The sequence below is a fragment of the Bos indicus x Bos taurus genome, chromosome 25, assembly GCF_003369695.1.
Source record: "Bos indicus x Bos taurus breed Angus x Brahman F1 hybrid chromosome 25, Bos_hybrid_MaternalHap_v2.0, whole genome shotgun sequence".
In the NCBI taxonomy this organism is placed as follows: domain Eukaryota; kingdom Metazoa; phylum Chordata; class Mammalia; order Artiodactyla; family Bovidae; genus Bos; species Bos indicus x Bos taurus.
Genome location: NC_040100.1, coordinates 40,604,085 through 40,616,868, shown reverse-complemented (window position 1 = coordinate 40,616,868; position 12,784 = coordinate 40,604,085). Strand labels below are relative to the sequence as shown.

The following is a 12,784-nucleotide window of genomic DNA, read 5'->3' as shown; positions in this document are numbered from 1 at the left end:
GTCTGATCACCAGAGCCATGACCCTGATGCCTCAGCCACAATGTGGAGCCATGACTTCTGAGCTGTGCCCCCAAACGGTGCTTCCGTCCCCACAGGTGGACCCTGGCTCTGCTGCTCTGAGTCCTGGCCCAGGAAATGTTGGTCTGGAGACCTCACATCCAAGTTCAACTCCCTGTACGTCGCAGTGGCCTCCACTGACAGGAATTTCATAAATTGATCCCCCAAAGCTGTACTACTCTAAATCCAAGCCCTGAGAGTAGAGTCTGTTTTCATATGAGGAGTCTGTTCAGCCTCTCTTCAGGGAGTCTGAGGAAAGTCACATGTCCCCGGGCTGTCTTCCTTGCAGGCCCCCCTGATTTGGAGCGGGTGGTGTATCAAGTCATGAAGCCTGAAATGAAAGCTCTAATCCCACCTCCTTGTTGGTAGAGATGGGTTGTGGTTTGTGCAGGGTGGCAGCTGGTGGCACATGGAGTGGCCTGGGGTTAGCACCAAACAGGCTGTGGGGTGGGAGAGGGCTGTAAGCGCAGCCCCATTGCAGGTCCGTTCCCACGCAGCACACCGAGCTCATCTTCTTACAGATTAATTTGCTTATGAGTAGCATAGTTATTTTGCAGAGCAGTTGTGTTTATTTGTTGTAAATATTTAAAGTATTTTAAATATACCAAAGGTTATATATAACCTTGTTTGTTATTTCTTCACTTTCCAATATAACATAAAAAATAGGCTTCTGTAAACTCTTAAGAGTCCCCAGTTTCTGTATTTGTTTTAGGACCAGACAACTTACTGACCTCTCCTTTATTTCTTTTTTCTAATTGAAGTATAGTTGTTTTACAATGTTGTGTTAAGTTTTGCTGTACAGCAAAGTGACTTAATGATTTACACATATATGCGTTCTTTGCCATCATGGTTTCTCACAGGATATCGGCTGCAGGGCCCTGTTGTGTGCAGCAGGGCCTTGGTGCTCATGCGTCCTGTGCATAATAGTGCGCGTCCGCCGAGCCCGACTTGCTGCCCCGCCCCACCCCTGCGGGACCTTGAGTCTGTTTTCTTTTCTTGTTTCTTTTTGCCACAAAGCTTGTGGGATCTTAGATCCCAACCAGGGATGGAACCCATGCCCCTTGCATTGGAAGCACAGAGTTCTAACCACAGGACCACTTTGGTTGATTCTTGTGGCTTTTCTAGGTATGTGATAATGTACAGCATCTGCAAATAATGGTGGTTTTGACTCCACAAACTCTCCACACAGCAACTGTGTTCTCCTTATCTACTTGTAAGATGACACTCTAATAAATCCAGAGCTGATGCCCCAGGCTTTCCTGTCTGGCCCTAACTCATTTGTAAGCCTCCAGCCTTCAAAGCCACGACTTCCACAAGTGCATCCCTTACTGCAGCCATGCCGTGCTGGTTTTCTCAAACACACCAAGCTCTTTCTGACTTGTCTGCATAAACAGTTGGAATAGAAGTAAAATAACTTCAGGAAGTACTGCAAAAGAAAAATAGTTACAGCTTAGAGGCTGGGTGACTGCCTCAGAAGAGGGAACACTGGGAGTCAGGGAGAACCTGATTTCTGGTCTTGGGCCCGGGAGTGTGATGAGCAGAGACAGATACAGCCACAGGTAGAAAGAACAAGCCCTTTATAGAGGAGAAGAGGCCCAGTGGGCCTAGAGAGTCGCTGGGGCATGTACCCACTTCTTCCTGAAACAAGGGTTAATATTTTCTGTTCCCCTCACAGACCTTGGCTACACAGAGATCTCAGAGTCCCTGGATAACACGTTCCTACTGCTTCCAGGCCATTGCCTAGGGATGGCTTTAGCCAACCTGTACTACAACTTTGAACTGCAGAAGTTTTGCAAGGTCAAGAGCTTGGACCAGATTGAGTGCAGTAAAGTTTGTGAGTATGACAAACAGACTTTTGTTAATTACATTGTTTTTTAATTTTTAAGTTTTACAATGTTGTGTTGGTTTCTGTGCTAATTACATTTTTATTAAGATATAATTCATATAAAATTCACCCTTTTATAAAGTATACAATTCATCGGTTTTTGGTATATTCACAAGGTTGTGCAACCATCACCACCATTTAATTCCAGAACATTCTCGTCACCTGGAATAAAGAAATGTTCCATCCATTAACGGTCACTTCCCATTCCCTTTTCCCCCAAGCATCTGACAACCAATAATCTACTTTCTGTCTCTATGGATTGGCCTCTTCTGGGCATTTCTTGTAAATGAAATCACTGTGTGACCTTTTGTATCTGGCTGCTTTCACTTGCAACAGTATTGTAAGGTTCATCCAGGTTGTGGGGTGCATCTCTACTTTGTTCCCTGTTATGGCTGGATAATATTCCCTTGTATGGATGGACTACTGTTTGTGTATCCGTTCATCAGCTGATGGACATTTGGATTGTTTCTACATTTTGGCTGTTATGAATAATGCTGCCGTGGACATTCACATACACATTTTTGTGTGAGCCTGTTTTCAGTTCTCTTGAGTATATACTTAGGAGTGGGTTTGCTGAGTCTTATGACTTTATGTTTAGCTTTTTCAGGAAGCACCAAACTATTTTCCACAGTGGCTGCACCATTTTACATTTCACCAGCAACATATGAGGCTTCTAATTTGTCCACGTCCTTTCCAACACCTTTTAAAATTAGTTATTTTCTTTAAATGTGGAAGAACATGTGAAGTTTACCATTTTAACCATTTTTAGGTGTGCAGTTCTGTGGCATTAAATACATCCACATTGTTGTGCCATCACCACCATCCTCTCCAGAACTTTCTCCAACTTGCAGAACTGAAATTCTGAACCCACGAAACACTAACGGCCCCACCCCAGCCTCTAGTGACTACCATTCCACTCTCTCTGAGTTGGGCTACTCTAGTTGCCTCACATGAAACATTTAATTCGTTTCTCATTTCCTCTTGGGTATATTCAATAGCTATTTTCTTTGTGGTTACCATGGGAATTGCATTTTAACATCCTTAAATTAACATTCTAATTTGAATTTGTATCAGCTTAACTTCAACAATATAGAAAAACTGCTCTTATGCAGCCCTTTCCCCAATCCCTTTTATTTATTTATTTATTTATTTATTGATGTCTGATCTTATTTATTTGTTACTCTTAGAACATCTCATTTTTGACTGGACTCAGAAGTAGAAGCTCTCAGAGAGGGCAGCCTCCGTCTCTTGGCAATCTGTTCCTGCCGTTTTTCTTTGGCCTCCTTCATTCTCTTGGCCAAAAGTTTAGCATATTCTGCAGCCTCGTCTTTATTTTTCTTAGTACGCTGTTTCTTCAGAGCAATACGCCGGCGTTTGTGTTGCAGAACTCGTGGAGTCACGAGACGCTGAATCTTGGGTGCTTTAGTCCTAGGTTTCTTACCGTCTTTGTTTAGGGGCTTTCGCACAACATATTGGCGGACATCATCTTCTTTAGAGAGATTGAAAAGTTTGCGGATTCTGCTGGCTCTTTTGGGACCCAGGCGACGAGGCACTGTAGTATCAGTGAGTCCAGGAATATCCTTTTCCCCTTTTTTCACGATGACCAAATTGAGAACACTCAGATTGGCATCCACAATGCAACCCCGTACAGATTTGCGCTTTCTCTCTCCAGTCCTCCTTGGTCTGTAACAGGAATGCCCCTTACTCAGAAGCAGGCGAACTCTGCCATGGGTCAAGACACCCTGCTTCATGGGGAAACCCTGCTTATCGTTCCCGCCACTGATTCGGACCACATAACCCTTCCATTCTTCACCCAGAGCGTCAGCAGCAACTTCTGTGGCCATACGCTTCTCGTAGAAGGTACGAAGTTTTCACTCATCGTCCACTTCAATGAGCTTCTGGCAGCCAGTGGCCGGGAAAGAGATGTTCAGCTTCATTCTGAAGCGGCCGACAGCCTCCGAGGCACCACGAAAAAGAGCCCCAATCCCTTTTAATTATTGATGTCACAAGACCTCTTTATCCATTATGTGCCCAGAACCATAGACTCATTGTTGTTTTTTATGCATCAGTTTCTTAAGTTACACAGTAAACAAAAAGTGGAGTTACAAACCAAAGTTACTACAATACTAGCCATTATAACGTCCATGTATCTCCTTTCGCCAGAGATCTGTATTAGTTTGATCTATATGTCCTCATATGGCTGATGTCTGTCGTATATGCGTAAACAAAACAACCTCCTTCCATAGTTCTTCAGGCACTCTGTCTATCAGATCTAATCCCTTGAATTTATTTTTTGTCACTTCCACTGTATAATCATAAAGGATTTGATTTAGGTCTTACATGAATGGTCTAATCAAAATTGTAAGGAATTTGATTTAGGTAGGTCCCTACTTTCTTCAGTTTAAGTCTGAATTTGGCAATAAGGAGTTCTTGCCAATGAGGCAAAGGAGAAAAGGAAAGATACACCCATTTGAATGCAGAGTTCCAAAAGAATAGCAAGGAGAAATAAGAAAGTGTTCCTCAGTGAGCAATGCAAAGAAATAGAGGAAAACAATAGAATGGGAAATACTAGAGATCTCTTCAAGAAAATTAGAGATACCGAGGGAACATTTCATTCAAAGATGGGCACAATAAAGGACAGAAACGGTATGGACCTAATAGAAGCAGAAGATATTAAGAAGAGGTGGCAAAAATACACAGAAGAACTATACAAAAAAGATCTTCATGACCCAGATAACCATGATAGTGTGATCACTCACCTAGAAGAGCCAGACGTCCTGGAGTCTGAAGTCAAGTGGGCCTTAGGAAGCATCACTATGAACAAAGCTAGTGGAGGTGATGGAATTCCAGCTGAGTTATTTCAAGTCCTAATAGATGGTGCTGTGAAAGTGCTGCACTCAACATGCCAGCAAATTTGGAAAACTCAGCAGTTGCCACAGCACTGGAAAAGGTTGGTTTTCATTCTAATCCCAAAGAAAAGCAATGCCAAAGAATGTTCAGACTACCCCACAATTGCATTCATCTCACACGCTAGCAAAGTAACGCTCAAATTTATCCAAGTAAGGCTTCAACAGTACGTGAACCGTGAACTTTCACATGTTCAAGCTGGATTTAGAAAAGGCAGAGGAACCAGAGATCAAATTGCCAACATCCATTGGATCATTGAGAAAGCAAGAGAGTTCCAGAAAAACATCTACTTCTGCTTTATTGACTACGCCGAAGCCTTTGACTGTATGGATCACAACAAACTGTGGAAAATTCTTCAAGAGATGGGAATACCAGACCACCTGACCTGCCCCTGAGAAATCTGTATGCAGGTCAGGAAGCAACAGTTAGAACTGGACATGGAACAACAGACTGGTTCCAAATAGGAAAAGGAGTACGTCAATGCTGTATATTGTCACCCTGCTTATTTAAGTTATATGCAGAGTACATCATGCGAAATGCCAGGCTGGATGAAGCACAAACTGAAATCAAGATTGCTGGGAGAAATATCAATAACTGCAGATATGCAGATGACACCACCCTAATGGCAGAAAGTGAAGAGGACCTAAAGAACCTCTTGATGAAAGTGAAAGAGAAGAGTGAAAAAGCTGGCTTAAAACTCAACGTTCAAAAAACCTAAGATCATGGCATCTTGTCCCATCACTTCATGGCAAAGAGGTGTGGAAGCAATGGATACAGTGAGAGACTTTATTTTCTTGGGCTGAAAAATCACTGCAGATGGTAACAGCAGCCATGAAATTAAAAGATGCTTACTCCTTGGAAGGAAAGTTATGACCAACCTAGATAGCATATTGAAAAGCAGAGACATTACTTTGCCGACAAAGGACCGTTTAATCAAAGCTATGGTTTTTCCAATAGTCATGTATGGATGTGAGGGTTGAACTATAAAGAAAGCTGAGTGCCAAAAATTTGACGCTTTTGAACTGTGGTGTTGGAGAAGGCGCTTGAGAGTCCCTTGGACTGCAAGGATGTCCAACCAATCCATCCTAAAGGAAATCAGTTCTGAGTATTCACTGGAAGGATTGGTCCTGAAACTGAAACTCCAATATTTTGGCCACCTGATGCAAAGAACTGACTCATTGGAAAAGACCCTGATGCTGGGAAAGATGGAAGGAGGGAGGAGAAGGGGATGACAGACAATGAGATGGTTGGATGGTATCACTGACTCGCTGAACGTGAGTCTGAGTAAGCTCCAGGAGTTGGTGATGGACAGGGAAGCCTGGTGTGCAGCAGCCCATGGGGTCACAAAGAGTCAGAAACAACTGAGCGACTGAACTGAACTGAACTGAAACAAATGAATTGGAGAAGATAATGCATAGTATCAGTCTACTTGTATTTTAAAAGATTATATCCAGAGAGTATGGAAGTAGTACATTATATATATGTATATTATATATTATATATTACGTATATATGTATGTATATATACACACACATAAAACCGCTGTAGGGAGAGGAGAAGTACCTTGACTCTATCTCAGACGTGTCTCTTTTTTCCAATGAGTGTGTATTGTATAATTTAAAAATACATGTGTTTAAAAGAAAATTTGAAGGCAAATCAGATTAAAATAGGAGACTTGAGGCTGCTAAGTGTTTCTGCATGAGTGGTCAGTTGAAGTTACAGGGTGATTAATAATTGATAAAAGAATCAAACATATAAATAGTTTGCATTTCAAGTAACTGTTATATGGATAGGGAGAAGTCTTTTACTTTACTGAATAATTTTTGCTAAACATTGGTTCCAGCAAAAAAAGCAGAATACTGTATATGTTTCCCATCTGCTGGGGTGAAATGACGACAGTGATGACAATAATGCTCCTTTTAAATGACATTTGTTACCGTAGGAATCTAGCTGCTCTGTGTAATCTGATCGTGTCCATTTGTCCCATTGTAGCAGAGGGCTATGTGGTCCAGGAGGACATCTATGCCTGGGAGTCTCTCGGGATGGGGAAGTACCTGATAGCCCTTGCCATCTCAGGGCTCGTGTACCTCATCCTGCTTTTCCTCATTGAAACCAATGTCTTATGGGAACTGAAAGCCAGGTTTTCTGGCCTCTACTGGAAGCAAAAATTGGTGAGTGGGTCCAAGTGTAAGTCTGTAAGGATAGATAAGGGGCTGGCTTCACGGCTTAATTCCTGCAGTCTGCAGTAACCTTGATTCTCAGAGTCAGAGGGCCTGGAGATCGTGTAACCTGCCTTCAGAAGCAGAGGGGTTACTGAGGTCCCCAGGACCCCAGGCCTGAGGGGAGAAGGGGGAAGAGCATTGGCCTGGGCCCTGTGACCCTGGCCAGCCGTGGATTCCCTAAAACTAGTCAGTTTGTAACACCTCTCCCCTCAGTCATTCAGGAGCCAGATAGGAGAATGGCCTGTTGTGTCCGTTCTTGACGTGAATATCTTCCAGTGGCAAAGCACCTCCCCCACCCCCATGATTATGGAAATCCTGTACAAAATGGGATTGTTGTATCTTGACACCTCTGGGCTTCAAGTCTTTTTTGTTTTCTTTAAGAACCAATGCTTTCCTGTCCAGCATATCACGGTCGTGTCAACATGCACTACCTGCGGCTGTCCCTGAGAATGGGTGGTGGAGTGCGAATGGGAACTGGCATGGCCAGGCACCTTCACAACGTTACGGGGAAGGACCTTGATGTCTTCCTCCTGTCCTTGCAAAAGCACTTACACCTGCCATCCTTATCTCGGGAAAAACAGGTTGTTTTGCAGAATGCAGAGTCTGTGCCTGGAGACCAAGATGTGGAAGAGGAAGCAAAAATGATCAAGAACTCTTGGGAAGATCTGTGTAAGAAAAACCCACTGGTCCTTAAAGAACTGTCTAAGGTAAAGTCCGATGTAGCTTGAAAAGCATTACTTCACTTTTCATCCCCATTACTCTTGGGGATCCTTGTGTAGGGAAGCAGCCATCATGGCTCCAGGACCCTGCCCACTGACTTGGAGTACAGTGTAGTGCCCATTTATCATCAGCTTTACTTTCTGAGGTTTCAGCTACCTGCAGTCAACCATGGTCCAAAAATATTAAATGGAAAATTCCAGAAATATCAGTTCATAAGTTTTAAGTTGTGTGCTGTTCTGGGTAGCATGGTTAACTCAAGCTGTCCCACTCCACCCCTTTGTCCAGCTTGTCTGCTGTTTCATCCCTTAGTTACCGGCTCAGTTATCTGATCCAGTTTCGCAGTATCTAGTGCTTGCGCTCAAGGACTTCTCATTTTACTTACCCCAAAGCCCAAGGGTAGTGATGTTGTCAATTCGGATATTCCCTTACTGTGCCTAATTTATAAGTTACACTTTGTCAGAGGCATGTATGTATAGGAGAAACATAGTAAGTAGAGGGTCCTGTGATATCCATGGTTTCATGCTCCGACTGGGGTTCTTGGACCATATCCCCGGGGATAAGGGGACTACTGCACTGGCAGAGGATTCAGATGAGTTTTTATGGGAAAGACTCAGAGAGAGGTTTCCTCTGTGAACAGATGGCATCTGAGCTCATTTGTGCACCCAGAGACAGCAGGTAGTGCCTCAGCACCCCATTGTCTTCTAGGGGCCCCTGAGGACAAGGAGGCCTGGGATAGGAGAGGCACCGGAGCCATGGATCCCAGAAGCCCTGAAGGGTAGACATGGTTGAGTCTCTCCTGGATCTAGAAAGCAGTCTGTGGAGGAGCCAAGGAGGGGATGTGGGCTCTGAAAGCCCACAGCAAGCCTGCTAATCTCCCTAAGAGCCCGTGGGGACTGTGCTGAGAGACTCTTCAGACAGCCAGGAATGTACACACACTCACACGCACACGCACACACACATGTACGCAGAGAGGGGGAGGGAGACAGAGACAGACAGAGTTGTTTCCCTATAGTTACTAGCTGTTAAAAAGCCCCCAGAATCAATCTGCCTGACTTCAGGCTCTACTACAAAGCCACAGTCATCAAGACAGTAAGATACTGGCACAAAGACAGAAATATAGATCAATGCAACAAAATAGAAAGCCCAGAGATGAATCCACACACCTATGGACACCTTATCTTTGACAAAGGAGGCAAGAATATACAATGGAGAAAAGACAATTCTTTAACAAGTGGTGCTGGGAAAACTGGTCAACCACTTGTAAAAGAATGAAACTAGAACACTTTCTAGCACCATACACAAAAATAAACTCAAAATGGATTAAAGATCTAAAAGACCAGAAACTATAAAACTCCTAGAGGAGAACATAGGCAAAACACTCTCCGACATAAATCACAGCAGGATCCTCTATGACCCACCTCCCAGAATATTGGAAAAAAAAGCAAAAATAAACAAATGGGACCTAATTAAAATTAAAAGCTTCTGCACAACAAAGGAAACTATAAGCAAGGTGAAAAGACAGCCTTCAGAATGGGAGAAAACAATAGCAAATGAAGCAACTGACAAACAACTAATCTCAAAAATATACAAGCAACTCCTGCAGCTCAATTCCAGAAAAATAAATGACCCAATCAAAAAATGGGCCAAAGAACTAAACAGACATTTCTCCAAAGAAGACATACAGATGGCTAACAAACACATGAAAAGATGCTCAACATCACTCATTATCAGAGAAATGCAAATCAAAATCACAATGAGGTACCATCTCACGCCAGTCAGAATGGCTGCTATCCAAAAGTCTACAAGCAATAAATGCTTGAGAGGGTGTGGAGAAAAGGGAAACCTCTTACACTGTTGGTGGGGATGCAAACTAGTATAGCCACGATGGAGAATAGTGTGGAGATTGCTTAAAAAAACTGGAAATAGAACTGCCATATGACCCAGCAATCCCACTTCTGGGCATACACACTGAGGAAACCAGAATTGAAAGAGACATGTACCCCAATGTTCATCTCAGCACTGTTTACAATAGCCAGGACATGGAAGCAACCTAGATATCCATCAGCAGATGAATGGATAAGAAAGCCATGGTACATATACACAATGGAATATTCAGTTCAGTTCAGTTCAGTTCAGTCGCTCAGTCGTGTCCGACTCTTTGCAACCCCCATGAATCGCAGCACGCCAGGCCTCCCTGTCCATAACCAACTCCCGGAGTTCACCCAAACCCACGTCCATCGAGTCGGTGGTGCCATCCAGCCATCTCATCCTCTGTCGTCCCCTTTTCCTCCTGCCCCCAATCCCTTCCAGCATCAGAGTCTTTTTCGATGGTCAACTCTTTGCATGAGGTGGCCAAAGTACTGGAGTTTCAGCTTTAGCATCATTCCTTCCAAAGAACACCCAGGACTGATTTCCTTTAGAATGGACTGGTTGGATCTCCTTGCAGTCCAAGGGACTCTCAAGAGTCTTCTCCAACACCACAGTTCAAAAGCATCAATTCTTCGGCGCTCAGCCTTCTTCACAGTCCAACTCTCACATCCATACATGACCACTGGAAAAACCATAGCCTTGACTAGACGTTACTCAGCCATTAAAAAGAATACATTTGAATCAGTTCTAATGAGGTGGATGAAACTGGAGCCTATTATACAAAGTGAAGTAAGCCAGAAAGAAAAACACCAATACAGTATAACACATATATTTGGAATTTAGAAAGATGGTAACAATAACCCTGTATGCGAGACAGCAAAAGAGACACAGATGCATAGAACAGTCTTTTGGAGTCTGTGGGAGAAGGCGAGGGTGGGATGGTTTGGGAGAATGGCATTGAAACATGTATATTATCATATGTGAAACGAATTGCCAGTCCAGGTTCGATGCATGATACAGGGTGCTCGGGGCTGGTGCACTGGGATGACCCAGAGGGATGGGATGGGGAGGGAGGTGGGGGGTGGTTCAGGATGGGGAACACGTGTACACCCGTGGCAGATTCATGTCAATGTATGGCAAAACCAATACAGTATTGAAAAGTAATTAGCCTCCATAAAATAAATAAATTTATATTAAAAAAAAAAGCCCCCAGAAACCAGCTCAGGCAACATCAAAGTGGTTTTCTTTGCTTTGAGGAAAGCAGGGAAGAGGCTTATCTTAGAGAACTATGTTCTCAGTGTGCAGGGGCAGGAAGAGAGAAGACCTCCTGAGCCCACTGGGAGCAGCAGCTGGGATGAGAAGGCAGATCCCAGCCTGGGTACCTCGGAGTCCTGGAGCCCTGGGGGCAGAACTGGAGTGCAACTGAAAACTCCGGGCTGCTGGCTCCAGGCCTCCTCACTGGGTGTCTTGTCTTCTGTCTTGGCTATCTCAGGTCTATTCCAGGAAGGTGCCTCCACTGGCTGTGAACAAGGTTTCCTTCACTGTTCAAGCAGAGGAGTGCTTTGGTCTTCTTGGCCTCAATGGAGCTGGGAAAACTACCATTTTCAAGATATTGACTGGGGAAGAGTCTATCACCTCTGGGGACGCCTTTGTCAACAGCATCAGTGTCAGCTCTGACTTGAGGAAGGTAGGCGGTGACCTGGGGCGAGGGGGCATGAGCCTAGGGGTGGTGTGGGTGTATCAGGAAGAGGGTCCCCTGAAATACACCTATGAGTGTTACAGAGGGTTGGGGACAGGGAGCTGGAATGAAGCCCACCTTTGAAAATTCCAGGTGTCGAATTTATCTCTGACTCCCAAATCCATAGCTCCTTCCTAGACCTCTTCTCTGAGCTCCAGATTGTATGTCAAGCTGCTTACTCAACATTGCCTTGAAAATGTCCCTGAAACCCAAGGCCTCTCAAGACCAGTGGACCCCCAAAGCCATGAGCTGTCCCCACAAGCCCCCGTCTCTTCCCCCCCTCCCCGTGTGCTCCCTGGAGGACTGAGTGGCACCATCTACCGCCATCCCAGGCACCACTCAGGACACCCAGCTGGCAGCCATGGTCCATGGATGCTCCTTCCCAGTGAGCCCTGGAATCTGTCCTCCCTGACCCTGTGCCCACTGCACTTCCCGAGCCAAGGCCATGCCTAACTTTCAGCCTCAGCTTCCTTGCCTTCTCTGAAGCATTTCTTAACGCAGGCCTTTCCCTCCTTCACACTCTATCTAGCTTTCCTTTTTGTTCGCTCCTATAGCTTCTCCTTTCTTCTGGCTCTTCTCTCACTGGCACTTCTTCCTTAGACTCCTGTGGTGGATCTTCTTCCTCTAGCCCATTAGACTGCACTGCTCCCCAGGGCCGTAGCATCAGCCCACTGTCTTTGTCCTTCCACACACACTGTCCCCACCCCCCCAATCTCATTCCTTATGCTGACTCCCATTATCTTCTGTCTGCTGATGGCTCCCAAGTAGTCACACCCTCAGCCCAATCCCAGTCCTGTGTTTCAGACCTGCATATACATCCCTTCTAAACAGCTTGACAAAGACATAGTCAAATTTAGTATATCCCTTACACCTGACCCTCTTCTTGGAGTCTGCTTCCATTATTGGCACCAATTCAGTGAAACAATTTTTGAATGCCTAGTGTATGCCAACAGTTGTGTAAGCCCAGTGACTCTCACTTGCAAGGAGCTTATGATCATGAGAACCAGCCGTTGCCATGCAGTGACTTAAGTGTAATGATGGTGGGGGAGTGGGGTCAGTATACATTGGATTCAATGACAGGCGTACAAGGAGACCAAACTACAGGGGTCTAATCGAAGCTGTACCATTCACAGCATGCACTGTACTAGCTTTACTGTCCATGACCAACATAAAGTTTAGAGAGAAGTTGGAAGAATCAACATGGGCTAGTTCCAGAATCCATGCTCGTAATTATTACTCTCTGTCACCTTTTAGCAGACACTGCTTGGCCGAACAACCATACCCAGTATAAGCATCTCATGGCTAGGAGCCATTTACTATTAATTTTAATTTTTATTATTTTAAAAATTATGGACAAGTCTTGTGGTAATGGCAAATCAGGTAAC

The 12,784-nt window shown here is 44.5% G+C and overlaps 1 protein-coding gene and 1 pseudogene across 2 annotated transcripts in view; one reads left to right on the top strand and one right to left on the bottom strand.

Moving 5' to 3' along the window:
* Positions 1 to 12,784, top strand: part of LOC113883545 (ATP-binding cassette sub-family A member 17-like) — a 98,303-nt gene that overhangs the window by 72,389 nt on the left and 13,130 nt on the right. Inside the window, exons 22-25 of the mRNA XM_027527351.1 lie at positions 1,733 to 1,891; positions 6,843 to 7,021; positions 7,654 to 7,779; positions 11,154 to 11,348. Coding sequence (XP_027383152.1) covers positions 1,733 to 1,891; positions 6,843 to 7,021; positions 7,654 to 7,779; positions 11,154 to 11,348 — 659 coding nt within the window. The remainder of the gene's footprint in view (positions 1 to 1,732; positions 1,892 to 6,842; positions 7,022 to 7,653; positions 7,780 to 11,153; positions 11,349 to 12,784) is intronic.
* On the bottom strand, positions 3,096 to 3,913 carry LOC113883551 (annotated as a pseudogene). The gene has a single exon (XR_003508675.1). The product of XR_003508675.1 is annotated as a 40S ribosomal protein S6 pseudogene (transcript).